At 53.3% G+C, this 27,104-nt stretch overlaps 7 protein-coding genes and 1 non-coding gene across 8 annotated transcripts; 5 read left to right on the forward strand and 3 right to left on the reverse strand.

Moving 5' to 3' along the window:
- Positions 1 to 43: 43 nt before the first annotated feature.
- BDZ83DRAFT_598160 (uncharacterized protein) lies at positions 44 to 1,447 on the reverse strand. The gene is made up of 2 exons (XM_060506937.1): positions 207 to 1,447; positions 44 to 154 (listed from the first exon to the last, which is right to left on the reverse strand). The coding sequence occupies exon 1, from the start codon at positions 1,310 to 1,312 to the stop codon at positions 218 to 220; it is 1,095 nt and encodes a 364-aa protein (XP_060371686.1). The 5' UTR covers positions 1,313 to 1,447; the 3' UTR covers positions 44 to 154; positions 207 to 217.
- A 74-nt stretch (positions 1,448 to 1,521) lies between these two features.
- BDZ83DRAFT_687661 (putative short chain oxidoreductase/dehydrogenase) lies at positions 1,522 to 2,896 on the forward strand (the record flags this gene model as incomplete). The annotated part of the gene is made up of 3 exons (XM_060511284.1): positions 1,522 to 1,821; positions 1,973 to 2,222; positions 2,278 to 2,896. The coding sequence occupies exons 1-3, from the start codon at positions 1,740 to 1,742 to the stop codon at positions 2,891 to 2,893; spliced, it is 948 nt and encodes a 315-aa protein (XP_060371687.1). The 5' UTR covers positions 1,522 to 1,739.
- Positions 2,897 to 3,715: 819 nt separating this feature from the next.
- Positions 3,716 to 3,806, forward strand: BDZ83DRAFT_t11. The gene has a single exon. It is a non-coding gene; the product is annotated as a tRNA-Arg (tRNA).
- Positions 3,807 to 7,052: 3,246 nt separating this feature from the next.
- Positions 7,053 to 7,508, reverse strand: BDZ83DRAFT_746557 (uncharacterized protein; the record flags this gene model as incomplete). The annotated part of the gene is made up of 1 exon (XM_060513288.1): positions 7,053 to 7,508. One exon carries the CDS (start codon positions 7,506 to 7,508, stop codon positions 7,053 to 7,055), a length of 456 nt encoding a protein of 151 aa, XP_060371688.1.
- Positions 7,509 to 7,536: 28 nt separating this feature from the next.
- On the forward strand, positions 7,537 to 8,176 carry BDZ83DRAFT_167334 (uncharacterized protein). The gene has a single exon (XM_060501430.1). The coding sequence runs from the start codon at positions 7,717 to 7,719 to the stop codon at positions 8,044 to 8,046; it is 330 nt and encodes a 109-aa protein (XP_060371689.1). The 5' UTR covers positions 7,537 to 7,716; the 3' UTR covers positions 8,047 to 8,176.
- Positions 8,177 to 11,095: 2,919 nt separating this feature from the next.
- BDZ83DRAFT_598178 (uncharacterized protein) lies at positions 11,096 to 11,667 on the forward strand. Its single transcript, XM_060506938.1, has one exon. It carries the CDS (start codon positions 11,257 to 11,259, stop codon positions 11,608 to 11,610), a length of 354 nt encoding a protein of 117 aa, XP_060371690.1. The 5' UTR covers positions 11,096 to 11,256; the 3' UTR covers positions 11,611 to 11,667.
- Positions 11,668 to 14,606: 2,939 nt separating this feature from the next.
- Positions 14,607 to 16,289, forward strand: BDZ83DRAFT_715043 (uncharacterized protein; the record flags this gene model as incomplete). The annotated part of the gene is made up of 4 exons (XM_060511704.1): positions 14,607 to 14,820; positions 14,949 to 15,122; positions 15,187 to 15,420; positions 15,646 to 16,289. 4 exons carry the CDS (start codon positions 14,607 to 14,609, stop codon positions 16,287 to 16,289), a joined length of 1,266 nt encoding a protein of 421 aa, XP_060371691.1.
- A 3,605-nt stretch (positions 16,290 to 19,894) lies between these two features.
- Positions 19,895 to 21,055, reverse strand: BDZ83DRAFT_167558 (uncharacterized protein). The gene is made up of 2 exons (XM_060501431.1): positions 20,600 to 21,055; positions 19,895 to 20,478 (listed from the first exon to the last, which is right to left on the reverse strand). The coding sequence occupies exons 1-2, from the start codon at positions 20,955 to 20,957 to the stop codon at positions 19,913 to 19,915; spliced, it is 924 nt and encodes a 307-aa protein (XP_060371692.1). The 5' UTR covers positions 20,958 to 21,055; the 3' UTR covers positions 19,895 to 19,912.
- Between the last annotated feature and the right edge of the window lie 6,049 nt (positions 21,056 to 27,104).

Here is a 27,104-nt window from a genome sequence, read left to right on the forward strand (position 1 = left end):
TCACTGGAGTCTCGTAACGACGTAAATGAGGCCTGGAGGCTTCTTTTAACTTCAAAATGCACTCTGTCAGTCTTCTACAGCAGCTCACGCACACGGAAGCTAATGAGGGGCATAGGAAACATCGGAGTGAGTTGTCCGCCAAGAGAATCACTGGGTAAGGTTTTTTTCTCTGATCCTGCTATTCTATCGCATCTCATCGCGCCAAGCCAACAGCACCTCACAACCCGACCCATTCGAGCGACTTCTCCCAAAGCAAAGTAGCCTTTTCAACGTCATACGCGTGCTCGCCGTACCCGGGCCCCCACGGCTCCCCAGCAGGGTCCCACGGCCCGATAATCTGACAGTCCTCGAGGTACAGCCCTCCCTTCCCCTCGAGCGCGGCCGCCGTGGCGGCCCACACGGACGTCGAGGCCCCCTGCGGCGCCGTCTTGAAGATCTTTGAGAGGTACGGGTGCTTGGCGAAGCCGCCCTGCTGCTCCTCGGGCATGTGGCGCATCAGCTCCGTGATGACGCCTCCGGGCTGCAGGCTCAGGGCGTGGATGCCCTGGCTTCCGTACCGGCGCTCGATTTCGTTTGCGGTCCAGAGGTTTGCGGTTTTGCTTTGGGCGTAGGTTGCCATGGGATCGTAGCAGCCGTCAAAGTTGATGTTGGCGAAGTTTGGTTGGCCGAAGCGGTGGGCTACGGAGGAGACTATGACGACGCGGGAGGCGTGGGATGGGGTTGCGGCTTTGAGGAGGGCGGGTTGGAGGAGGTTGAAGAGGAGGAAGTGGGCGAGGTGGTTTGTGCCGAACTGCGTCTCGAAGCCGTCCTTTGTGCGGCCTTCGGGCGGGGTCATTACGCCGGCGTTGCAGATGAGGATGTCGAGCTTATCTGTGCTGGCGAGGAAGGCGGCGGCGCAGGCGCGGACGCTGGCGAAGGATTCGAGGTCGAGTTCCAGCAGGTGGACGCGGGCTGTGTCGTTGACGAGGTCGTCGCCGAGGGCTTTGCGGGCTTTGGCCAGGTTGCGGGCTGTTAGGTAGAGGGTTGCGCCGGCGAGGTAGAGGGCTTTCGCGGTCTCTGTGCCGATGCCGGCGGAGCAGCCTGTGATGAGGGCCGTTTTGGAGGCGAGACCTGAGGGGACTAGGTTTTCGTCGCGGACGATTTGTTCTGCTGTTGGGCGGGCGTCGCCTGGGCCCTTGGGGTCGGCGTGGATTGCGACGTAGCGGTCTGCCATTGTGATGGTATGTGATTCAGGAGAGAGGGAGGAGATGTTTGGTCTGATGAGTTGGTGGATTGTTCCAGGGAACGAGTTGTGAAAATGAGTCTTGATCATTCATTTTATTGTAGATTGAGAAGGCTTTGTATGGTATTTGTACTGTTTCCTCTCATCATCGAGAGTTTGAGACTATGGTGTTACAGAAGTCACAGTATATACGGACTTACCGTAGCTAAGAGTTGTCATCAGTTCCACACGTGGTGTTTTGTTTTAGTCTTGCTTTGCCCCCGGTCAGCAACTAGCTGACTCGCAGCCAGATGTCCGGTCTCGTCCGACAAACTAAACCTGACGACATATTGCCAGACTTGGAAAGAATTCGCCGTGAATCTGCAAAATTTGTAGAATGAGATGTACACTGATTGCTTTCGAATCGATTCGCAGGTAACGGGCCCGCGAGGAACCCGATCTTTACTGCCCTTTCTTAAGTCCGAGAAGATAGCCACATCATTGCCCAGCTTTTCACGGAGAAAAGAGCTGTGATGTAATGATGCGCAATGAATGCCTTTTTCAAAGTAAAAGAATTTTAGAGCTCGAGTATCATTTTCTTTGCTTCAATCCAGCTAGAAGTAAAGGAGGATCTCTCCTACTTTCATCTCCTTTCACTTTGTCCCAGCCGCTTGCCCGCAAAACCAATCGCTCTTCCCCCTCCCCCTCTCATCCTCTTCAGCAAAGCAATAATGACCCAAATAGTCTGGCTAATTACAGGCTGCTCCTCAGGCCTCGGCCTAGAACTGTCCCGCGAGGTTCTGAAAAGGGGCCACCTCGTAATCGCCTCCTCGCGATCCCCAGCAAAGACGCCCCATCTCGTCGAGGAGATCCAGCAAGCAGGCGGCCACTGGATCACCCTCGACGTCACAAAAGACAATGTCCAACAACAGGTAGACAAGGCAGCACAGATCCACGGGCGTATAGACGTCCTCGTCAACAATGCCGGCTACGGTATCGCCGGCGGCTTCGAGGACCTCACGTGAGAATCCCAAGCCAACAAGTATTCACTGATCATGAATTGACCGAAACAACAGACTAAGCGACTTCCAAACCCTCTTCGACACAAACCTCTTCGGCACAATCCGCGCAACCCAAGCCGTCCTCCCGCACATGCGCGCCGCCCACTCGGGGACCGTCATCAACATCTCCTCCACAGGCGGCCTCCGCGGTCTCGCCGCCGTATCCGCCTACTCATCCTCCAAGTTCGCCGTTGAGGGCCTCTCCGAGTCTTTGGCGGCCGAGTACGCAGACTTTGGCATCCGCGTTATACTCGTCGAACCGGGCCCGTTCCGGACTTTATTCCGGGACCAGCCCGGCTTCTCGCCCGCCGCGGGCCGGATGAGTGCGTTTTATGGGGGCACGGCGGCGGAAGGGGTGTTGAGGTATTTGGAAGGTGGTGGTGGGAAGCAGGCTGGGGATCCGGTGAGGGCTGCGAGGCAGATGTTTGATTTTGTTATGGGGGAGGGGCTGGCCACGGAGGTGAGGGCGAAGGAGAAGGAGAAGCAGATGGGAGAGGGGAAGGGAGGGAGGTTTTTGAGGCTTCCGTTGGGTAAGGCTGCTGTTAAGACGGCGCGGGAGAAGGTTGAGGATTTGGAGCGGAATATTGATGCCGTGGCGCATATTGCTAATGCTTGCGATTTTGAGGAGTGAGAGGGTAGGTGGAGGTCATTTGAAGCGGAGGTTTAGGTTTTGTCCCTCTCGACGTCGACTTGTTTTTCAAGTGATTATGATTGGGTTAAATAAGCCCGGATTATCCAGAGGAGTTCGACCTTTCCATCGCACTCAAGAGTATTTGCGTTTGAGGGACTTGCGTATTAGGTAGATACGAAGGCACTGTTGTGAGACGTCTTATGTTGCCTGGTGAGATTTCCCGTTAGTGTTTTCTCGCTCTAGACTTATTTTCATGGACATACGAACCTACTAGCTATAGAGCTTTTTGTGCAAAATTTGGCATGAAAGACCACAGTCCCATTGAAATATTCAACTATATATACACTGACTTGATTACCCTTAACTTTATTGAGCGGAGTGAGAGCGACCTTTTCTTCAAGAGCCCGGCGCCTCCCCGTTTGCTATCTATCAGATTCCAAGAGAACATAAGATAGAGGCGGGAAATTACTTGCGTCAACGTTGAAAGATGATATTGATACTAACGGTGTCTTTGATATCTCACTCAGATCTCGATCATACCATCATCGAGATACCACGACAAAATCTGAGACCTTACGCACTCCCAATGATTCATCAGGTCAAACATACAGTCCGTACTCTTCAAAATCTTCCACAGCTCTTTCATGACCGTCCCAAAAAGGTCTTGCAGCCTAAGGAGACCAACAAACGGAATACACACAAACCCAGAAACTTCACACCGCCCGTCGCCCCCCCCCCTTCTCCCACTCTTAACGCGCCTTCCCGTCATCTGAAATCCAACAAACAAAGCAAAAGACCAGATGGCTGAATGGTTACAAGCATGCCGTCGTGGAGCAATAGTAGCTTATTGGCCTCCTATCTTCACAGAGGGAGTCTCAGCCAAAGGTTGCGGGTGCAAGTCCCGCCGTCGGTATCACTTTTTTTTTACTCATTACTTTAATCTTATCCTTCGAGACCATTTGATTCAGCTCATTCTTTGTATTTATAATGAGTATTCTATTCAGTGGTAATTTACAAACTGTGGGAGGAATTCTAGGGACAAACGAGAAACGAAGATGTAAACGTCCCCCTCCAAGGCTTCCCTCAAATACGCCGCCCACCTAATCACATAACGTAGTCGAGTAACAAAAGAGAACAAAAAATCATTCAAGCCAAATTGCATGGTAAAATTACCATTACCATCGTTTTTGTCCTATTGAATAAAAAAGTCAGTAGTCTACAGCTGGACAGGTCGACATTTTCATAGGCCCTCGTGTACGCGTAGGCTCCTACATGAACAACTACGAATGCTATCTCTACCAAGAAATGAGCCCAGCCTCGATCGCCCATTTCCCGCTCCATCACATCTCAAATTTAATGGCTTTTGGGATGAGGGGGAAGCTTACTTCAGCGTGTCCAAAGCCACAGCCTTACAAGTGACCAGTCTTGACATAGACTTCAACAATGATTCTGAACTTAGATCGAAACAAGGGCTATGGAGTTCGAAGACCGTTCTCCAAGATCGAGGCAACATGACCAGGGAAAAAACTAAGTAAACCACAGACATACATGTGAAATGTTGGCTGCAGGAAGAAGACTTATGCCGCTCCTGGAGAGGCTACAGGATTCTGGCCCAAGTGGCAGCTTGATCTTGACTCCCGATACAGATAGACAAGAATCTCCATCTGAAGCCCAGAACCTGGGCCCGATATTTACAACGTCTAACGGTCTGCTTATCGGGCTTCAAGCAGACTTGTGCAAACCGCTACAGCTTCACGCCTTGCTTGAAAGAGCTTTACCATCGGTAGACTTATTTGCCATTATAGAATGGCCTCAGTGAGAACTTCGTACCTGGAGCCTCATGAATGTCTTTCAAGCTTGCAATCACCCTATTGAGCGATGCAAACGTGATTAGCTTTTGTGTGTGTGAACAAAGTTGAAGAGGTATCGTCGAAGGAAGGAAAGCCACGATAGGATAGTAGTCTCAGAGACACAACGACTTGTTCGTGCCCAGTCCAAACCCCACGGTCTGACTACGTCTTCATGCGCGAGCTCTCATCGAACCTATCTATCCACCGACCAAATAACTGGCTATCCTCCGAGCTGCCAAGTGCCATATAAGCACCAACACCCATCATGGCCTGCTGCATGTGTGCCATGCACGGAGCACACATAGAAGCCATTAGAGATAAGTTGACATGTGGCTAGTCCTCGAAGAAAGTTAGGCGTGGGGAAATAATAACAACCCAAAACAAATTCCTTTCAATCAGAAGAATGAAAGCATGTTATCAGCCGAGTTCATCCGAAGTTTCGACGCAAAGAAGTGCGTACATCTACCGGGGGGCTACTGAATTGGATTGACGTGCACCCCACCTTTTGAGTTTCCACACTTCAAAGACGACTTAGGAAGGGCTCAAGAAGGTTGGGCCGAGATGGTATATGTGCCCCCCCTCCCTTCGTCCCTGATCGGGGCCTGATGCCAAAAGTAGTGGGACGTGGGGAACGCTCTTTCCCAAGAACCGTGTGTCCAAATCTCCAAGCGCTGGATTGGATGCCATGTGCCCATCTCTGGTCAGCTCTGACTGGCTTCCCAGGTGTGATGTCGAAGGACCAATGCAAGAACCTGCATGTCGGTGCATGCGTGGTTTGCAACCTCTCTTACGTGACACTCCTCTCACCTGCATCACCTGCTGCTGCTGCTACCATCATGAACGAGGCTGCCGTCGCCATCGCGGCGGCAGCATATATGGTTGGAGGCCCCATGAGATAGATGGGAACGAGCGACGTCCCCCTTCTCGGCTACTCGTGGGCGAGCAAGAGTTCCCCGATGTTTGATACTTGTTGTTCAATGCAAGGTTCCGATTTTCCTCCGGCAACGTATTCCGGGCTTTAGGCAGCACCTTATTGGCCTGCCGAATCGAGTGGCCCCCCGAGATCCGAGCCGGTGGGTGGGATATCTTTCCGGGGGACTCTCGAGCTTTCTGCCGTGTTGCGAAAAGTATCGGATCCGCCGATTCCAGGACTGCCAGAGCGCGGCGCCATGGCAGAGCGGAATCTCCAGAGGGGCCAAATCCACTAGCCACGATTGCGTACTGCCATTTCGATCAGCATGTCGTACGAGTCGCAATGACGGACCACGGCGCTTCCAGAAAATTAGCCCCGGTTCCATCGGTGACATGCAGCTTTAGTACTCTATTGGAGTGGTCCCCAAGCGGCGAGTCCAAGAGCAGCCAAGCGGGACTACCCCCATGTTTCCCGCTGCCCAGCACCATTAATTTCGTCAGCAAACTGTGGGAGGCTACACAAAAGGTAAACCGTTGGAGCATTTCGTCGGAATTTGTCCTAGATTCGGCCTGGTGTTGGTCACCGTTTCCAAGTCAGGCGCGCTGCTCTCTGCTGTTTGGGATTGAGTCTGAGGGAAGAGAATTCGACGATTTCTGTGCGATGTGACGATGAGTTCATGACTGCTGGAACCAATTTTGTCCCCGATCATCAACTGTGGAATACTGTGCAGACAGGTAGCGTTGCTATCGTGGACAACTACCCGTGTGAGGTGTTAACGGCGTGAAGTCGGGGACATGCCCGTAACCTGGTTCCCTGTAACCCCGCGAATCACTTAATTGGACTCGATCTCTGTACAAAAAGGATGTCTGATGCTACCTATGCGAGAGCTGGTCGAACTGGCCGCTGAGTACAGATAGCTAGCTGGTCGCCCGTAAGAAAGGCGGGACTGTGTTACTAGACGTTGTCGACCTTGGCTGGACGCCATCAGCCAACGGTGCACTTTCTTTCGGCATTGTCGGGACAATAATCCTTCGAGAAGACACAACACCATATGGCCGTCGCAGATCAGCTGGGCCAACTGAGTGTGGCAGGCAGGGAAATGGACAACTGGCAGCCCGTTCACTGTCCTGATTGAGTGGTTGCGCTGGACCAAACGTGCGCTTGTGGCGTCGGTCACTTGCAAGTGAGGTCCTCGGTTTATTTCATTATACCTGACACGTCAAGATGGTTCTGAGCAGTTCAGTGTCTAAGCAGTGTCAGCCGGCCCTTCGACATGGCAAAATTCAGCTCGGAGAACCTGTCATTAAATTCTTGAGAGAGAAACCAAGGTTTGGCGAGACGGGACGACTGCGAAGCCCTCGGGCGGCGGGCTGTCATCAGACCATCACAATCCAGATCATCGGGTTGGGCTGTCGCAGTCGAGACAGAAATCAAACTCTACGCAGTACCACCCGTGGGCTCCTCGCCATGGCGATTCCGAACGTCCAATGGACGTGACGGATCGTTCTGTCGTATCTCTCAAGTTTCCCCAAAGATCCCTTAGGCCGGTAATGAGGAGTTTCCGGCTGGGAGAAAAATCGTACCAGCCAGAACCAAAAGGGTCCAAACAGGTGAAGAGCCAAGACGCAGGTTGCTTCCAATGGGAGGGAGCAGGTTCAGGGATCCTTTGATGGGTCCACTTCCCGAGTCGACAAGAGAACAGAGTTGGAAACTGTTCCATTGAAGTTTCATGAATCAGCGGCGCGTCTTCCATTCCATCAGGGAGGGCGCCAGTAGCCGACGGATCGCTGAGAGACATCGGCAAGCTGCCATTGATATCGATGCCGACTTTTTGCCGCGCACCGGTGGCCATTCTGCAGCCAGTTACGGGTTAGTTGCCCCCCCCCCCCCAATATTCAGAGAGCTGAGCCACTAGGACTAGGACAGCCTTGCAGGCTTGCAGCGTGCGACCTGCTGCATAGGTGTATAGAGGTGTATGATGATGACCTGCTGCAGGCCGTGCGGGTTGCAGATATGACGGCACGGAAGCCATATGCTGCATCTTTGGCAACAGCGGTAGAATGGTAGTAGTGGTAGTAGTTGTCGTCGGAACCCAATCACTCTCACTTCATCGCATTTCCATGTCTCGCGCAAGTCTCGCCAATTCCATCAAAAAAAGGTCGTCCGCTTGCTCGGAACGTTGGACCGGAATCAAGTTGCATCATGATCAAGACCGTTTCGACATTGGGCCTCAGAGCAACCGAGCAGAACCCAAAGAAGAACAGACTCGGCGGACATTATTATCTCGTGTCGGCCATGATGGTCTGATCCCATCGCACGGTTTTGGTGATTCGTTGACATTGCGACGGCGCAGCTGCCAGTCTGCCACCGCCTTAAGTCGTAAAGCTTGAGGGACCTGGGATCAGGGGAGGACGAGGTGTGGATCACCAGAGATTGGGGGATTTGGCCTCGCGGTCTGAAGCTTGGGACGCTGACTGCCTGAGGCGAATGGGGCCGCAGCGCGAACCTCAAGACCTGAAGAGAGGAGCAGTCCGGGAGAGTCGTGTTTGATTGTCGCTTCTACGGAGTAGGGCACGCAGGGCTCTCCATCTTGGGGGCGAGAACTGTCCGTTCGTATCCTTCTAGAACACTGGGCGACGTGAAGATCAGAATTATTGCTGAACTGTTGATATCAGTGATCTTCCCGTGGAGTTGGACTGTGTCTGGTCCGAAAACGCCGAGGCTCTCTGAGATGCTTTCCCAGGAAATGATAGAATATGCCAGTCATGGTGTTTCCGCACACCGTTACCGACGGAATCCCGCCGTCCGCAAAGTCCTGTGCATGACCTGTGGGGGAAGAGTGAGGGAGGTGGGAACGCGGCGGGAGTTCGGTCCATTGTAAGGAAGGCGGTTTGGTTGGATCCAATGGTTCCTCGGTGATGGTGCGTGAGTGTGCATGGCGAGCACTGTGCGGGGTAACAAGCTCGATTTCTTGTTGCTAAGGAAGCCCTCCACAACCCAAATCATTAATTGTAGAGCAAGGTCGATCACGTTGACAGCGGCCGGCAAGGAAACTTTCAGATTGGGGCAAGCCAAATGCTGACGACACCTACAAACTACAGCACGGTAGCATGTCGACGTGTCAGTTTTGGTTGGCCAAAAGGGTTGCAAGCTATAGGCTGTGCATCCTTGTCGACACAAGCCCAGCTGTTGACCCGTAGTCTCCTTTTAACCAAGTTGTAGCCTCTCGTGTGTAGATGTCAGGTTTTGGGGAGTGAGAGGCGAGGCAAGGAGGTTGGAGGACAACCACCTCCAGAGGCGGTACCTGGTTAGCGGGTAGGGCAAGTCGGACTAGGGCGGCCCCCCAGAGGCGAACAAAGGCAGCTAAGAAAGATGAAGAGCGACCATCTGAGACGTTAACCGATCAAATCGCATCTCGAGAGAGGCGGGTTGCGGCCTCAGCTGACGTAATTGCTGGCCCTGAAGCTGCGAGTAGCCGCTGGGGCTAGATGCGTCCGAGAGAAGAGAAAGTGACCGTAGCACAGAGGGCAATTACCGACACGATGCTTCTTTGTTGAGGTTTTGCAGGCATGGCACGTTCGTATGGACCTCGAGAATGTCGTTCCAACATGGAGTACGGTGAAATAGGGGTTTATCTGCAGGCTCGCGGGATTGAGTGTGAGTTTTCTAGGGGCCCGTACTCCGTATGCTAGGGCACAAGAATCATTGCTGCTAAAGCGCGCGAGAGAGCAGATCTGCGGTCCACTTGGCACCTGGGGTGTAAATTGATGAGAAGGGTCTCGGCCTTGACCATGGGGTTTGCTCTTTGGGATAGGCATGGAGGCATGCGGAAGTAGAAGTACGGGACTGGTGGCAATAGCTTGCTTCCGCTTTCTGTGTCGGTGGCTGAATTTGTTTGCTCGGCTCGGTCTACAGAAAGATCAACCTTCAAATGGGCGCCAACGAGACACAGCAACAAAGATTTTTGTGTCGAGACCGAGGCAGTTGATAGAGAACAGAGAAAGCGAGTAGGTGACGAAAAGGGCCTGGGCTACAGATCTTTTGTCTCGTAGGTATCTTCTTCTCTGGGAGAAAACTGTGTTGGATCATGGTGATGTTGAGCTTGGCTGATAGCAATCCGCCAGTGCTGAAGGTCTTGGGGATGTCTTTGCTGAGCACGAGGTGCGCGATGTGAGAGCGTTCAGCTTTCTGCTGTGCTGCACTGCTAGATGGCGTCAATATACATGTCCATACTTTCTTAAGAGGTAATCACGATACATGTCTCTGTCCGACCCTATTTCCCTTACATCCGCTTATGAGCAGTTTCGCAATAAAGTAGAAGTTGGAGAAAGGCTGGAGACGGATGTACTGACGCCTTCTAGCAGTTGATGGGATAAGACAGAGGTTTGTGTATGCCCAGATCTCCGCTTGCGCCCAGTTGTTGCTTGCTCTGCATTATGGCCAACTTGTTTGGAATTTCACATGACTACCGCAGTAGGACTGAGGTCAACGGGCCGTAGAGGTGCCCATATACTGCGAGCGTAGCAGGCAGACACGACGTAGGAAGGAGCGTTGGGCGGCAGATTTGTGTGCCATTGGTACGTTCCTGACGATAATTCCAGTAAGCCAAATATTCTTTCCCTGGACCTTGAAGTGAGTATCGCAAGGACGGCTTCTCGGAGCTCATGTCCATCTTCCTAGTTCGCAGTTCCATATCCGTACCCACAGACAGCTACCTGCCTTCCATATTTCCTCCATCTTCCATTCGCACTCCCAGGTCTTTCCAGCTTTGAGTGAAGTGAACTGCGGCGATACGGATAAGGCACGTCCCCGTACTGTTTGGTAATAGCAATCGCGGAACGGGCAAGCCAGGTACATGGGTACTTGTTGCTCGTTAGCGTGGGTGGATCAACCAGAGGTTTAAGTGGTTGGCAGGGGTGCTCCCCACGCATTGGTCTGTGTCTGGCCCAGTCGTTATTTCGGGTTCCTTGGAGATTGTCTGCTTGGTGCTTGCTTCGATAGTGACGCTGACGAGTCTGTCCTGGTGCGCTGCAAGATTCTGAGAGGCACAGCAATCATGTGTAATTTGTGACGCTTGCTCTCCGCGGTTCTCGTCTTGTCCTACCGTCCGTATACACCTAGGTCAAAGACACCTTGCGAGGTCTGGGTCTGGCCACATTTTCTCTGGAATCCCAGTGTCGAAAATTCAAGGGGCGGGAGAAGGACGAGGATGAGTAAAGACGCGATGTGGAATGAGAGACGGAATATGGAAATGCTCGGGAAGAAGAACGAACGGCGCGGGCGGGAACCCAAGACACAGACAAGTACTGATACCGTGCAGTCGAAACGGCGCTAACGCAACAATGGAGATTTCGACGGGGAACTACGTATCGGGTCACCTTCCTCTGTCTTTTTTGCCATTGTCCTTCCTTTTTTCTTCTTCTCCTTCTTACCTCATCACGAAGAAACGGTAACTGGCAAATTTACGACCAGTTGTCTCATCATCCTTTCAGAGACCTGGAGACGGTCCCAGCGGATCCAACGGCAAGAGAAGGAGAGATAGGGCTGGCGAGACGGTACCTTACGTGGAAGGCTTGGATACAAAGAACCTAGAAGTATGCATGTTCCTCTTTTCATCTCGAAATGCCAATCTCCTTCTCGTGCTTCTCCAATATCGAGTGGGTCGCCTGCCGACCCCGGCCCGCCTGGCTTGGAAGCTTGCTGAAGCCTGGTCATTGATGGGATGGGATGGAGCACTGGAGCAATTTAGTAGCAAGTCTGGCAAGTTGGAGCCCCAGAGATTGTGTTCAACTGAAGGATGGCGTCTTGCTATGCTTACCCACGCGGTTTCTCAAATGTTAATTATCCCCGAGACCACATGCGACAGCCTACAGGCGCTGCGGCGCAGGTGCAGGTGCAGGCGGGCGACCGCCGACGATGACATGGCCTTTTATCACATAAGCTATCCGTTCTAATCCCTACCTTAATGGGTTCCGGATGATGCTGAATGGTAGGGGGCAGCCAGGCAGGCCACTTTCCGAAGAGATACTGGACGAATACCATCCACAAGCTCCCTCGGCTTGTTTCTCCGTCGACACGCCCCCGTCTGCTACCTCCCCTACCATTCACTCAGGTCCACCGAGATACATGTCTCGGCGAGGACGCCAATACCTCACCTTACTTGCATATCCTTAGAGCCACGCAGCTTCCACGCAGTCCTGATGCATGGCCTGCAATTCGGAAATCTTATCGAGTATCGAGACGTTGCGGCGGACTGGTTGCTCACCAAAGGAAGAGCAGACTTTTGGGTATGAATGAAGGCTGTTGGCTGTTGAGTAAGCGCTGCCAAATGCTTACATGGACAGTGAGACGGCAAGTATCAAGTGAAGATATTTGGAGACTGTCCAACGAAGGCGTACCATCCAGCTTCAGTCTCTGATCACTGGTACATTGCCTCTTCTGGTGTCTCGTCTCAAGTCGACGTCTCGCCTCGACATTGTCGCGGCAGGCTCCCTCGCTCAGTATTGGGGAATTCCAACTGGAGGCACGGAGTGGAAGGGAGAAGCCTCGGAGGAATTCAAGGTAAGCGCGTAGACTTGGCCCAGTACCTAAATAGAAGGGCGGCTGGCCGTCGACAGTTTGTTGTGCCTCGGTGTGGTGCGCCGGACATCACTCAGACTACCTTAATGAGATTGAGGGGAAAAGAAGGTCTGTCAGGGAAAAGTGACGATAGTGATAAATCTGTTGACTGCCAATTCCGAGTGAAGAAAGGTAAGTGCTTGCGAATGGTACAGAGTATTACCTAGGTACCTTACCTCTCGTGCATCGGAAAGTTGAAAGCAGGCACGTTCTTGAAGGCAGAGTGTACCGGTACCTTCCTCCGGTTCGGCCACCCCCACCCCGTCCTCCTCAGCGATGGAGTTCCCGTCAAGTTCTTGCGCTAGCGTCCCGTTGCTCAAAGTGCAGTGTCCAATGTCGTCTCTCGTCCTTGGCCCCCCTTGGTCCCAGATTCCCAGTTGGTGTCCCAGTCGCCGTTGCAGTTTGCAGTTGCAGTCGCAGTTGCTCTTTCCCACCCAGCAGTTTTCGATGTTGAGGAGGTGCACCTCACACCCTTTCTCCCCGGCCCTCCCCCTTTGCTCCTTCTACCTGTTGCATATCCGCAACAAGGTAAGGTACCCAAGGCAGTAACCTTCCACGACTTGAGGTGATGGAAGAAAGGCACCTCAAGTAAGGTACCTAGGGCAGATAACGCAAGATACCTTAGGAAAATACCCACGCCCTTACCTAAGTACGAGGACAGAGTGCCCCCCATCATATAGGAATTTGAAGCTCCGACATGTAAAGGTGTTAGATTGGCAAGGGCATGTGCGGGTTGTGCGTCGGGTGCCTCCCTCTTTGCGCAGTTATAGTGTACCTCAAGTACTCCGTACACAGTAATGAACAAAAGTACGGTATCCAGTTGGCACCTTCCTCGACTTCCATCTCCTTCGCCCCTCCACCCCCCTCATCGTCCACCCTCCATCCTTGCCTCACGGTCTCCTCGCAGTCGCTGCAGCCCCGGTGTGCCCCCCCAAGGTACCCAAGACTGCCTTACCTCACATTGGTATTCTCCTTCCCCCTCCTCCACTTCTGGTGCTTGGCTGGAAACTTGTCGCTGCCGAACTCCCCCAAGTGCAGGCGCAAGCCGCAAGCCGCAAGTCACAAGTCACGGTACTTTGTACGGATACAGAGACAAGCCTGCCGCTCCCTCCTGTCTCCTCCTCCTCCACCAGACCACCACCCACTGCGTGACTACCAACTGGAACTGGGCCTTCCTTCCGCATCGGCTTGGCTGCGCTGCCACCGTACGAAGTACCTTCCTGAGTCTCTACTGCTCCTGCTTGGGCTGCTCCTCCCTCTCACATTCGTCTCTCCCACTCTTTTTATTTTATTTTTTTATGTATTTTGTATTTTTGATTTCATTTTCCACACTCGCCTCTTTTAATCCTGCCACCCCAAGACTGGCTGCACTAGCAAACGCAAAAAGTCATCATCATCATTCTCTTTGTGACTTTCTCCCTGCCCTGCCTGCTCTGCTGGCAACAACTGATCAACTTCTTCTCACTGCCTCGAGTCCCACGTCGCCTTGCCACGGTCCGAAGTCAAGCCAAGGCACAAGCCTTGAGCACCAAAGAGAAAGAGGAAAAAAAGATACATAGTTACCGGCATCACTCTACCTTACCTACCTAGTAGGTTGTCCGACCCGGACGCTACCTTCTAATACCCAAACCACCTCACACCCACCCACCCACTCACCTAGTAACCCATACGTCCGATTCGACCCGCCAGTTCGCCGTCGTCTCGTTTCCCGCATACCTCTCTACTCTTCTCCATCTTGGAGCACTCGCCTGATTTCTCCCCATCACCTCAAACCGCACCAGCCGACGACCGCCACCTCGAATCGAGTGCTCTCGCACCAAAGTCCGCTGCAAAGAAATTCTTCTCGCGCATCTCTGGCCAGAAAAAGAGTCTTTCTTTGCTCTACCTACTGCCTGCTTTCATACCAGTTGGTCGTTGACTCGAGCCCGAGCAACAACTTCGAGGAACAAACCCCGTCCCTCTTTTCCCCTTTGGTGAGTGGTTTCCCTGTCAGTCCGCTACAACCCCTGCGCAAAAAAAGCCGCGAGACATTTAACCGCGCCGCCGCCCATACCCAAAAAATTATTTTCCCTGTCTTTCCCGTTGGCCTCTCCCCTGACACTGCGGCGCCGTCTTTCAACCCATCCCTTTGCGACACCGTTCCCCCTGAGGCTTCTCAACCGTGCCTCTGGTCTCGAACATCGCCGTGAGAAGACTTGAACTGATTTTCCCTTCTTCCAGAAAGGATCAGAAATTCCTCGACCGGCCTTTTTCGCGCGGCACTTTCGTCTCGACCTCTCAGACAACAACTGTGGCCAACCGGGTTTCATCTCCCTCAACCACAAGCATCACCATGTCCTACTACGAGAACAACCCGCAATGGTCCAATCCCGGCCAGAACAACTGGGAACACCAAGCGCCTCCTGCCCGTGCTGGTGAGTCGGCCCAGTTGTCGCAACAGCACCAAATCGCAAAACCAGACGCCGGAATTGACTCGAGGTTCTCGCCAACAGGTGCCAGCGGCCCAACGCCCCAGGACGACTTCGCATTCTTCTACCAATTCGAGGGTAGGTCATCTCGAAATCTTCGGCGCGCGGCATTCCAATACCATGGCGCGGGTGTCTATCCATCGTGTACCTGCGCCTACAATGTGTCGCGCGCAGGAAGAGCCAGGCTGACGAGATAATTACTATAGATGTGGTGCGGACACTGACTGCTAGGCCTACAGAGGTTGATCGTGCGTACGAGAATCTCGCCAAGGGCGGGAAGTCATACGGCATGGGCGGTCGCGGACGTGAGTACCCAACCCCTGGTGGTCCCAAGATGGGTCCCGCCGGTCATGGTCCCGCCAGAAAATCCCTCGACTTCAGTAAGTCTGCCCGCAACTGGCGGGCATCACCGCAGCCTTCCCGATACTAACTTGTAATGCGCAGCCGGACGCATGGGAGCCGGAGCCGGCCCCGGACCCAGACCGCACTCGATGAACCAGTTCGATGATGCCCGAGGCCACCCCAACTCGAACCTCCAGAACTTTTACGCCTCCCAGCGCCACCAGCCCTCCCGAGGCTCCAACGATGCGGAACAGATGATGCAGGCCAAGAGAAGGATGGCCGCCCAACGGGAGCGGGAACTGCGAAACCTGCACACTGAGCAGCAATACCAACGAAGTAGGCCGCCCTCTTCTGTATAGCACACATACTCCATATGCCAGGGGGGAACCAGCAAAGCAGAAAAATAGATAATTCAGGCCGAGGGGTTTCACCATCATGCGCATCCTGCTGCCCCGTCATGTCACTGTCGAAAGATGCTATCCTGAAAGATCCTTCGTCCATCCCTTCCCCGTAATACCGAGAGATTTCGGAGGAAGCCATGCTAACCAACTGTGCGCGCAGCCGTCGTTTCTGACATCCCCTACGGTGCCAAGGCCATGTCCGAGGAGGAGACTCGCGACTTGATTGCTCGTCAGCGGAGCGCCTTGTACGGCGAGGGTCCGTTTGCTGAGAAGGCAGGCTATGTCGACGAGAACGGAGTCGTGCGCACTGGTGTCCCGACCCATAGCGGCCCCTCCAGCCTGCGTGGCCAATCTCCCTTGACGTACGACCCGGCTCGCGGCCCGCCTCCTCACGGTGATGCTCACACTCCCGTTTCGGCGACTGATGCCGGTCCCGGCCCCATTGCTGGCCCCCCGGGCGAACAAGGCTCGCGCGGTGGCAGCATTGCCAGCCCTCAACCTAACGCCCCGAGCAACAACAAGAGTGCGTTTGAATCGGCGGTCAGCCAGGCTGTGGCCCGCACCAACAACTCTTCGCCCGGCGGCTCCCCGCCGCGTCAGGAGCTTCCGGCTGGGGCCAAGTCGGGCCAGACCGTTGCTCCCATTGGCACCCGACCTTCAGGAAACCAGGCTGGAGCCTCGAACCCGTCCTCGAAGAGATCTACCACTCCACTGGCATCCCCTGGCGGTTGGGGCCGTGGAAATGGTGTGTGGGGCCCCCAGTCTTCGGGCCTGAGCCAGCCTCCCGCGAGCGTCTGGGGCTAGAAGAACTCGACGCTTTGAACCGCATCACGTCTTTTGGAAACGTCGGCGCAATTATGGAATTGAACAGGAAGAGGATGATGGCTAGGAGGTTTGCGCGGGTGGGGTTCCAGCTTGATTTCAACATCGATTGATTTTCCACGGTAACGGAAAACTTGATATATACCTCGGGCTCGACACGGTACTCGGAGTGAGGGTGTCCTTCGGCATCTTTTGAGGAGTTTTCTTTTCACACCATCAGCAGGGGCCGCATTCTGCAACCTTGGAGTCGAACAGTATTGCTACGGGGTAAAAGGAGATGCATTTCAAAGGAACACGAAAGAGGGGGTTAGCAGTTGTCTAGGGTGCTGGCAAGGAGATCACAGCGTTAAGGAACTGTTTCGGGTGATCTGGGAAATTCAGGCGACTGTGAACACGGAGCAGGGCGATTCATTTTTCTGTTCTTTTGGGCAGTTGTCCGTTCGGGCTGGGCATGGAATGATTCGGGTGCCAAAAGCGTCGGAGGGCAACCTATGATTCGAATTGCAAGCATTCAATACGGCGTGGGCGTGGATTCCGACATCTGGTTTGACTCGAATGGGTTGGGACTGGGAAACGCACATCCGGGGAGTTGGTACAAAGCACACAAGACGACTCTTCTTTTCACACGGCGAAAAAAAATCACACAAAAAATCAGGGATCTGGGGATCGGGGTGTTTCTGGCTTCTTTGGGGGGGATCCTTTCTTCGTTGTCTTTCTGCTACCGGGGGGGGGGGGGTTTCTACACCGGAAGGTTGCGCCGCAGGAGTTCTTCACTTGCCTTTTCAGTCCTTGGCCGTTTCTGGAACACCGGGACGGCCAGGGCTATAATGGGGTTTCGTGATTCTTTTTCGATACGGAAAAGAAGAGGGAAGCTTGACCGCATCAAGAGAGGGGTTTTTTGCCGGGAAAGATGCGGATTAGATCATCAACATGGGTTTGCGTTGGAGACGGATCGGATGGGCCTGTTTTTTCCTTAAAGTTTTGTTTTGACACGCACGCTTCGCTCAGGACAGAGCAGCAACTTAATGAAAATACATGGATTTTGGTCTCCCCCCAAGTTTTATCTGCTCTCTGAATGTTCGTGGTCGTATGCTGAAGTTGATGATTTTAGAAGGGAGTGACGGGGGAGAGCATGATCCCCCCAAAGGTCTAGTTCGGAGCCCTCTTTTGGTCCGGATAGGCCCGAACCTTGAGTCTGTTAGTAACTTTGCCAGAGGAAGACGTAAGGGAAGGTCAGGCGCTAAAGGGCGGCAGGAGGGAAGGGTATTAAGATCTACGGAGTACAGCCGGTAGTCAATATTTTCGCTTTCACTAAACTCCCCCCGATGATGGGTGACAGGTGTGATGGACCGGGGTTGAACGTTGTCTAGCGTGCCGGAGACACTAAGGCAAGGGAATTACGGGGTAAGTTTCCGGTCCGGCGGCCGAGTCGAGATTTGCTGGGAAATGGGCATCCTTCCATCGTGATGAGGTGCGCTCGGACTATTGAAGTGTAATGATGATGATGTGCTGTAGTTATTATTTGATACATTGTGTATGTGTGTGTGTGTGTGTGTGTGTGTGTGTGTGTGTGATTGCCACGGGTACATGGTCCGTGGGAGTAGGGGATTACTCATTGGGTGAAGCCTTGAGGGTAAAGGGGGTTAAAAGGGTCCGGGCCGGTGGCTTGCGGGAGGTTCCGTTGCCGCTTCCGCCCGTTTGAACCGTTTTTTTGGGGTTGGGGGGAGGGGGATGGCCGCGGCGCTCGGTTTGGTCGGGGGTTCTTTATTTGGGGAGGGGGAAGAGCGGCGAGAATTTGGGGACCGGTTTCAAAAGTTTCGTGGTAATGTGGTTGGTGGTTTTGTGTGGTTTTGGATTGATTGTCCAAGGGGTGGGATGCTTTACGTGCTGCTTGTTATTGATATTGGGATTTTTGATATATTATGCGGAGCTCAAGGTAGGTATGGATGGGAGCTGTCGGGGATGCACGGATGAGGTGGAAGGATTCCAGGTGGCTGCTATTAGTGACTTGAAAAAAGTCTCTCCATATTATGTATCTCGATTTATCGGTTCATTTTCCTTGGAGGCTTGTGATGAATACGTCCTCCTTTCCGCCTCATATCAATTCAACAAAAATCCAGAGAAAAAGCCTGGGATTCTGTCGTTTAGTTTGGGGGCTAGAGTGATACCTGATGCTTGGGTTAATTCCACTGAGACGATTCGAGGTTTATCCTTTGTCCGTAAATGCAATGACCAAAGTTGTAGCCGCTGCGCCGCTGACCTGCCCAGCATCCAACGTCAGAACCAAAGTTGGGAAAAGAAAAAAAAGAAAGACGTCGGGAAACCGGGTAGGTGGGACCCCCGGGCCGCTCCGGAGAATGGCACTGTGGGGGCAGGACGAACGGGGCATGGTGGGGTTGTTGAAGACTAAAAGAGGTCGGGTCGGGTCGGGGGCTGGCCTTGCCAACGACCAACGGGTCTTGGGTCTGGTTACATGCGGCCTATGCTACAACCGGTGACCGTTAATCTAGTATCTTTTCTTTCTCCCAGATGCTGTCCAGATGCTGGGGTTTGTGCTCTTCGCAGTGTTGTTGGGATCCTTGTAGGTAGCCGCGTTTTGTCGGCTTTGGTGTGGATGTGCTGTTTGGCTCTGGACTTCTCTTGCTGGGAGAGAAGACGCCCGCCAACAGGCAACACCCCACCTACCTACTCAGCTTCGCGATGTGGGTTATCTCGTGAGTTTTGAGTTAGAAGAAAAGTGGAAGAAGAAAAGGCGGCTTCCGCTATTGGGGATGAAGGTCGAGGACCAGGTTACAGCTTTGTTGAATGTCGTACTCGATAGCGTGCTGGAAGGCAGAAAGAAAACCCCAAGACTAATAAGATGAGACAACCAACACTACCGAGATGAAGAAGTCAGAATTTGATCATGACTATGAAGTATATACCCCCTGTTTACACTTTCACATCATACTATCTGTGCACGTGATGATAAATATGCAAAGAAGAGTGAGATGCGGTGGCTCTGCGTCACGGCCAACATCATCACCGTTAGCAACGCATCTCACAACGGAATTAACCCGTCTACGCCATTGAGCTCTCAGCTGTCCATCAGATGGATTCCATAGAATACTACGTCTGCTGCACTTCTTCTACTTCAACTTCAGTCAGTCCGTCCAAAGTTGGAAGAAGGTCAACTTACTAACAGCCGCGGTACAAACCATGGACCGGTTGGTTCAGTGCCGAGGCTCTGACGTATTCAGATAAACAGCCGCATATCACCGGAGAGAAAGCACTTCCGGATCCAACACCCCTCTCATCGCCTCGCCGAGAGAATCTCCCTCATCGATAGAAAGAGACTGCTACTTGACTTCTAACCATTGACATCGTGACCTGTGAAGTAGGAGGCAGCCATCACGTCACCAGGGAACATTGTAATCTTAAAAACATCATTGTATAACCAGACCGCGCTATCAAAAGCAACAAGTACGCCCCCCACCTCCATCCGAAACCCTGTTATCAAAACGCCTTACCATCATACCTACATGCCTTGACCAGACCCATCATCCCCTACCCATTTCCGCAAATATCTAGAGTGCGACCACCCCATCTCTCGCCAACTCCTCCGTCTACACCCCCAAGACCTTTACACCCATCTCCAAATCCATCGGATCATCAGCCCTCAAAGCCTTGCCACCCCAAACAACAGTCCCCCGACCATCAACAGCAAACGCACCCGCAGTCTGCCACTTATTCCCCATAACCGTACTCGCCCCCCCGTCCCCGTCCTCCCCACCGCCAACGCTCACAGCCGAAGCACCGCTCATCCCCGTGCCCCTCCTCTCCATCGGCGGAGGCTGCTTCTTCGCTGCAGCAAAAGCAGCATTCTCAGCAGCAGCCCCGCCCGTCCTCTGAATCGCCCCGGCCACCTTTTCGCCCAACCACCCTTTCTCTTTCCACCCCTGGACCTGGCTCGTCGGGTTGAAGACATACCACACGTTGCCCAGGCCCAGGCCCCAGGCCGCGTAGATAGCGCGGTCTTCGTCGACGACGATTTGTACGTTCCAGGCGCCGCCGAGCATGTCGATCCACTTGTTGGTCGCGGCCTGGGAGGAGTGTGAGACGGCTATGCAGGTTAGGGTGCGGGCGTGTTTGTTGGCCAGGTCCCGTAGGGCAAGGAAGGTCTTCTGGGCGACTATGTTGGAACGGACAGATGTTAGTCATGATGAGGCTTGCTGAAGAGGAAGTGTTGTTATGTTACATCACGTAATAGCTGGAAAGTAAGGGGGAGGAGACAACGAGATCAAAAAACGTACAAGCACAACCAACGCAGCGTAAAAAGACAACGAGAACGGGACGGCCACGGCCAAACTCGAGCTGCCTATCGCGGTCCAACGGGGCCAGTTCACCAATCTTCGGAACCTCGCCGATGGGGACCGGCGGGGGCGGCGGGGAGAACCACGGCGCGACGGTGATGGGCAACGACTTCATCGACATCCACGCCGGCCAGCCCCCCGCGTTCCCGTCCGCCGCGTCATCGTCGAGGCCCGCGTTGGAACCCTTCTTGCTGCTCTTTGAGTCTGTCGGACCGCCGCCGACGCCGCTGAAGTCGAAGCTCTTGCTGTTTAGGCCCACCTTCCTCAGGGCGATCTTGGTTGTCAAGCTCGATAGCATGGTGATGATCTTTTCTTTTGGTATGTGTGTATATGTCTGTGTGTTGATGCGCGCGTCGAGTGTGGGTAACAGCAATGCGATCGATAGTATGTGTCTTTGTTTCCAAGACCAAAGACGTCTCAGGCAAAGCAACTACTCTGCGGAATACGGCTTGCAAGAACAGGCGGTGCGGGAAAGAAGCAAGAAGCTGGCAAGGATCAACTGGGTTGAGACGGCGTGCAGATGTAATGCAAATGCAAGATTGACTTTACGTAGATGGCAGAGAGGCAGCGAGAAGAAGGAAAAGAAGAGGAGAGAAACATAACTGGCATGCGCAAGGCGGCAGGCGGCACCCCAAAGAGACTACCTTTGAGAAAATGTTGGGAGGGGGTCCGGCGAGAAGCTCTGAGGAGCTTTCCTGAAACTTTCGATACAGGGTGCGTCGCATGTTTGGTTAGCGAGCGCCCTGAGCTCCTGGTCGAACCACGGAGACAACCACGTTGCGAGGCTGAAGCCGTTTGTCGGCTTGGCTTGACCTGGCCTTTGTAGAACCCCTGATTGGGAGGAGATCCCTCTCCGACGGTGTTTATCATCGCATTGGGGACTTGGACGGTTGATCTTCAGCCTGGTGTTTTCCCAGGGTTGCAGAAGATCGGTCCCTCTGATTTTCCACGCTCTGTGTCTCTCCCGAGGAAGGAAACAAGAGACTCGAAAAGAACAGACATTTGTTTCGCTTCTACTTAAAGATACGGGAGCTTGTCTTGAAATGGACGAAGGCGACTTCAGACTGAGAGACCGTTTGAGTCCTGGATCGCCGGATTTCGGAGAGCCTTTTCAAGGAATTTTAGGGAACGAGGTTACTTGGCTTTGTATTTTTCTAACCATTCCTTGAGGCGGGCTGGATGCCCCAAATCGAGCCAGGCCTTGAGAACCCAAAAGAGAGACCGAAATACCTCTGGCTGAGTCTTGTAGAGTCTGCGATCCGAGGTCCGAGGGGCGCCGACCCTGCTGGAACGCGCGCCCGCATTCCTGGATGGCCAATCCCCGTCAAAATAAGTGTATGTTCATCGAGGCACGACTCACTTGAACCGCTCGATACAGCTCACTGAACTCTAAATGACGATAGCGACGTCCGGACTCCCTTAAAATTGGCCGTATAGCGATAGACTAGCAACTCGCCAGTGAATTGACAGTGTCCTAAAGTCCATTGAGGAATTTGGACGGAGTTTTGCGGAGACACTGCCATTGACGCTACAGCCATCGAAGATGTCATGGAAGTTTTTGACCACTGACTTGCCACAAGTCGACTGACCGGGGAGAGTCTCTGACAGAGACAGGAACCAACAGTTGAAACATGGTTTCGTCCTGCTGTATGTAGTGGTCCGCTTGAAAAGCATGGAGGTTGCATGTAGGTCTACACAGTAGAGTGAATGTCATCGCTTTACCGGACCTGAGGTGGACTCATCGCAACCACAAATGCAGCGTCTCTTAAACTTCGATATTTTCATACAACTTGCCGGTGGCCGCTTCATTTGCAGCATTAAAATCATCGAAGGACCGCCGGCAAGCTGAAGCCGAAAAAAATATGCCAAGACCCGGAGAAGCCCAATGTTTGGGGGATTCGGAGCTTTTGGAACTTGCCCCGTTCGACAAGGAGAATTCGGTCCAAACAGCAGATTGGTGGAACTGACGTCGATCTGCGCACCCCTAGATTCAAGGAAAGCGGCGGGAGGAATGTGGGGAGCGGGAAGCGTTCACGGATCGTCTTCCGCCGTACGTTTTGATTGCGGACGTATCGTAAAGACAGTTGGGTTGGCGGGAGGTCTCAGTTGACAAACCTTGTATAGAACGGCATGGCGATGCGGGTGGCTGAGAGTCTAGATGCAGGTTTTTTCCAAGTGCTAGGAAGATTCATCTTTGCCCGGTCTGGAAGCTGCCTGTCCCTCGTAGGAAACATCTTGGCTGACACTACGTAAAATGTGGCCGTTCTCTTGTGTCTGTCTCTTTGGTTCGCGAGACTTGTATGAACGTCGACAATTGCCTCTGGCTCGTGTTGCCGGGTAGGGAAAGGTGGGAAACCCCAACTCGGAGCTGGCAGTCCGAGCCGGACTGCCGATGCTATTCTCGAAAGGCGACCAAAGATGGCACTTGCGGTTACCAGGCACGCCGGGTTAGCTCCACACCACAATACTGTGTGGAAGCTCACTGGCAGAATATGTATGTCTCCTGCGCCCCGCGGTGGGAGCCATCCGACTGAGGGTTGCACTGCATCTGGGAACGAGTAGCCGCGAGTGCACCTCTGCTTCTCATCACACGGGTCCCGCTCGGTCGGGCGCCTGCAGAACACTCTCATCACTCCAGCTCATGGAGACATCCGTGTAGTAGTCGTTGTAAGGAGGTGGGCTTGAAGCGTAATGGCCGTTCCTAGATCCCAACCAATGACGAGGGCACGTCTAGCTCATTCCGTCCCTCTCTGCGACTCAACTAAAGTGGTGGTTTGAGCAACCAGAGGCTGCATCAATGCGTGCATTGTATACTGTCCGAGTCGAAGCAATGACGTCGGCGATGGCGACCAGTCAGGTACGCTTGTGAGATGAACAGCAGCCACGTTGCGCAATTCAGCCGCAAAGTTTGGTCAGGAGTCCAGCTTGAGGACTATTTGGTTTTCTCGATACATATGTGATGTCCTGAGCCTTCTTCACCTTTCAATGTGGGGCGTTGGAGTTGCCAGCAAGTGCTCGAATTTAAGTTCTGGTTGAAAACGGGAGAACCATTAAGTAGCCTTAGCAAGTTGGTAGTGTAAGACGTTAGCGCAACGAAACAACGACGTGACAACAAGTAGAATGTTCCATCGTAGCAACGTTCGACTCGTGGATGAAATTGTTGAACGGGAAGTCTCGACCAAGAGGTCTTGATTTACTGTTTGCAGTTTCAATACAGGTAAGACAGGGCCCCCGTCTCAGGCCACAAGCAGTGGTGGTGGTATACAATGTCCGATTGACACCTTAGTTGGCGATGCTCTGTGCTGGTTGGATACCAAGTGAGCTGCCACAGCCTCTTGTACGTAAAAGTGTGTGTGACTTGAAAATTCGAACGATAGATCGGCTGGAAGTAGTTGCGATGCATTGAGAGAAGGTCATTGTCTTAGTTCAGGCGGGAAGACTGGACGAGAACAAGTAACCCAGCCGCCAAGCTTCGGCCGCTTCTCGATCTAGCAGCTCTCAGAGACATTTCGCCCTGGTTGCTTGTCTGTTCACGGATTGTAGCCGCTTCCCTACACTTCTCTAACCTGGAGCCACATGGCTACGGATGTGTATAAGTGGCTTGCGAGCCAGCCGCAAATCTAAAGGGCCGTCCCGACCAATCCACAACGGAGGAAGTAACATTGTAGGGGGCCTACTCCTTTGAACAGAATGAGGTCAACGGCAGTTCGGGTCTATGGATGTCGTGGGTTACTTCTGGTTGTGATTAAGTCCCGTGATGCCAAGTGTTGTGATGAGCGGGCGCGGCGATACTCTGGCTTGCTCGTTCGAAGCTGAGTGAATGTCTCACCTCTAGTCCATCACCGGAGAATTAGAGCATCTCGTTGAACCGACGAAGTATCTAGGTGAGCGCCTGCAAGCTGCCACATCTCAAAGCTTTGATCCGTGGCCTCTGGATTGGGCAGTATACTTGAAAGGAGTGGGAGGTTTGCTAGGCGCCGTGACGGAACAATGTGACGGCCCTCTTAGTGGGCTTGAGTCGTTATGCTAAACCACCGAGTAGGCGATGCAGACGGGCGAATAGGTGATGGATGGCTCGACAGTGAGGGGCACCTGATTGTAATTCCGAAGTCTTGGTCACTAGGGGAATCGATCGGAGGAGGGCCGAATCCTCCTTCCTCAGCTGAGGAAAGCCAAGTGTCAGCCCCAAAAGGTGCTGCTGCTCGTGCTCTTGTCCTGTGCCACCTCAGATGTCGTCGCTGACGCGAATTCTGACGTTCCTGGTGCGATTTTGGTGTTCCGGGCGGCGGCGGCGTCGGCATTGTAAGACCGCCTGAATTGACCGACTTACTAGGAAGAAGTACTGGAGGAGCCGTGTGGTGTTATGGCGTAGTCTGGCGGAGAGGCTTCGGCGTATGACTGGATCGGCGAACGGGTATCGGATAGGACGAGGCTCCCTCATACCGGATCCTGGGGCTTAGAATAGCGATGGCAGGCCATGGAGGATGGACGAGACGCACGGAGAAGGGGTCGACCGGGGAGGGAGGGAGGGTCCGAGACGGATTGGATCAGGAGTGATTAGAAAAAGACGAGAAAGCGGTTGAGGAAGTGGAAGACGGGATGAGTTGCGGGGACCGGCAACGCGAAAACACGACTGGGCTTTGGGAAGCGCTTTGGTGACTCTGGTCCATTGTTGGCTCGGTTCCGGACGGTTTGGGGCCCATGGCATCGGGGGTCGTCGAAATGCGTTGCCGGACAGGCCTCTAGTAGGCTCCTCGAGTCTTGACAAGCCTTCGAGTTGTCTGCAGGCTGTGGCGGCAGACGCTATCGTGTCTCTTGGAGCCAGGATGCGGACGGAGAGACTCCACTAGCTGCTGGGTTCCTAGAAAGATATTCAGGTGGCCATAGTATCGGGACCCTGATAATTTTAAGGTGGTGGAAATAGATGATGCTGGCAGGGGAGGCGGGAGCAATGGGAAATGGAAATATCCGGTAGAAAATAAAATAAGAGGGTGCGAACAAGCGACAGGACGCGAGACAAGACAAGATGAACGACTTTACGAGGCGGGACAAAAAAAAAAAAGGGAGGTGCAAGCCATTCACATTCAGGCCTGACGTTCGGAAATCAAGCGAGCGTCTAGAATGTGGGTTTGTTTTCTCGGGGTTGCTGATACGAAGTTCAAGTAGGTAATATCGAGTACCTCACTACATGTAAAAAAAATGTATGTTGTTCTCTCTGTTCGAGACATTGCCCTCATTCTTCACCATGTCTGGCAAGCACGCCCAAGGTGGAAGGCGCGGTCGCGGTCGCGGTCGAAACGTGCATGGCAAGGCAAGGGGAGGGGAGGTGCAGGCTTCCAGGCTTGCAGCGCAGGCGCAGGAGCAGCTGCAGCGCAGGCAAGCAGGTACGGTACGGAGTAGTAAGTACAGAGTACGGATACCTGACCAAGCGGGCAGGCACATGCTCCGGTCCCAGAAAGTTCCTTCCCCCTTCCACGGGGAGGCAGGGAACATGAGGAAGGCAGGGCCCCATTCCACATCCACGTTCCCAAATGACTTTGCCAAATCCCTCACATTGGAATATTGGCTTGAGTGCTTCTAAGCGGGGCTTTGCTTGTCTGCACGCTTACTAAGATAGGATGCATTGGGGCGGCACCTGCCATGGGACCATCACTGAGGTAAGGTACCGACCTTCGTACGGTGGCAGGTGGGAGACATATGGAAGGGAGATATTCAAAGTAAAGAAAGTACAACTACAGTACCTTATGTCATGGACCAGGAATCAATTCAATGTGAGGGCGAATTCCCCCACTACGGGAGACAGCTGCCGAGCCACAGAACACACGCATAAATGCTACTTTCTTTCCAGGTTTCTCTCCAGCTTTCTTGCCTCGGTTTGCGGACCACAAATAATTACATAGTGCTGGATAGCAGGGAGGAGTGTCCAATCTAACACGGCACAACACGAAACAACAGACACACACACACACACACATACACAACACGCATATCCAATATCCGCATACACACGCACACGCACACGCACACTCACAAAAGTAACTAGTGCCGGCCAGAACGCCAAAATCCAAGACAAGCCACAGGTAGCCGGTTTCTGCGACGTCATATCCCAACAGAGGAAAGGCCCGTCAGGAGCCAAGCAGCAAGTGACAAGCGGTGGTCGGAGGGGTGTGTGGCGCCTGTCTAACCCCTTAACCCCTGTCTGTAGCCCGTTTTACACCACGACGTTGGTACGGACTCGCGGAGCGGCAGCTGCAAGTACTTTGCCCATCTTGGGGGCTAGGTACGTGGTACCAAAGGTACCTAACCTGGGTCTGGAGTCTGGAGTCTGGCCGCCAACTACCTAACTACCTATCTGTCCTCCGTACCATACCTACGCATCCCACACGCCGAGTGAGCAAGCAATGGGAAGTAATTTCAAGGCGCCATATCCGTCCGTACCTTGGGA

This window comes from Colletotrichum acutatum (genome assembly GCF_030867785.1).
Source record: "Colletotrichum acutatum strain CBS 112980 chromosome Unknown BDZ83scaffold_2, whole genome shotgun sequence".
NCBI classification, from domain to species: domain Eukaryota; kingdom Fungi; phylum Ascomycota; class Sordariomycetes; order Glomerellales; family Glomerellaceae; genus Colletotrichum; species Colletotrichum acutatum.

Excerpts from the sequence above, each read along its gene's own strand:
- BDZ83DRAFT_598160 (XM_060506937.1), bottom strand. The coding sequence starts at position 1,312 with ATGATCAAGACTCATTTTCACAACTCGTTCCCTGGAACAATCCACCAA.
- BDZ83DRAFT_167334 (XM_060501430.1), top strand. The coding sequence starts at position 7,717 with ATGGTAGTAGTGGTAGTAGTTGTCGTCGGAACCCAATCACTCTCACTT.
- BDZ83DRAFT_598178 (XM_060506938.1), top strand. The coding sequence starts at position 11,257 with ATGTTCCTCTTTTCATCTCGAAATGCCAATCTCCTTCTCGTGCTTCTC.
- BDZ83DRAFT_167558 (XM_060501431.1), bottom strand. The coding sequence starts at position 20,957 with ATGCTATCGAGCTTGACAACCAAGATCGCCCTGAGGAAGGTGGGCCTA. Across the intron at positions 20,479-20,599 it reads ACGCTGCGTTGGTTGTGCTT|TCGCCCAGAAGACCTTCCTT; the intron begins GTACGTTTTTTG and ends GTTCCAACATAG.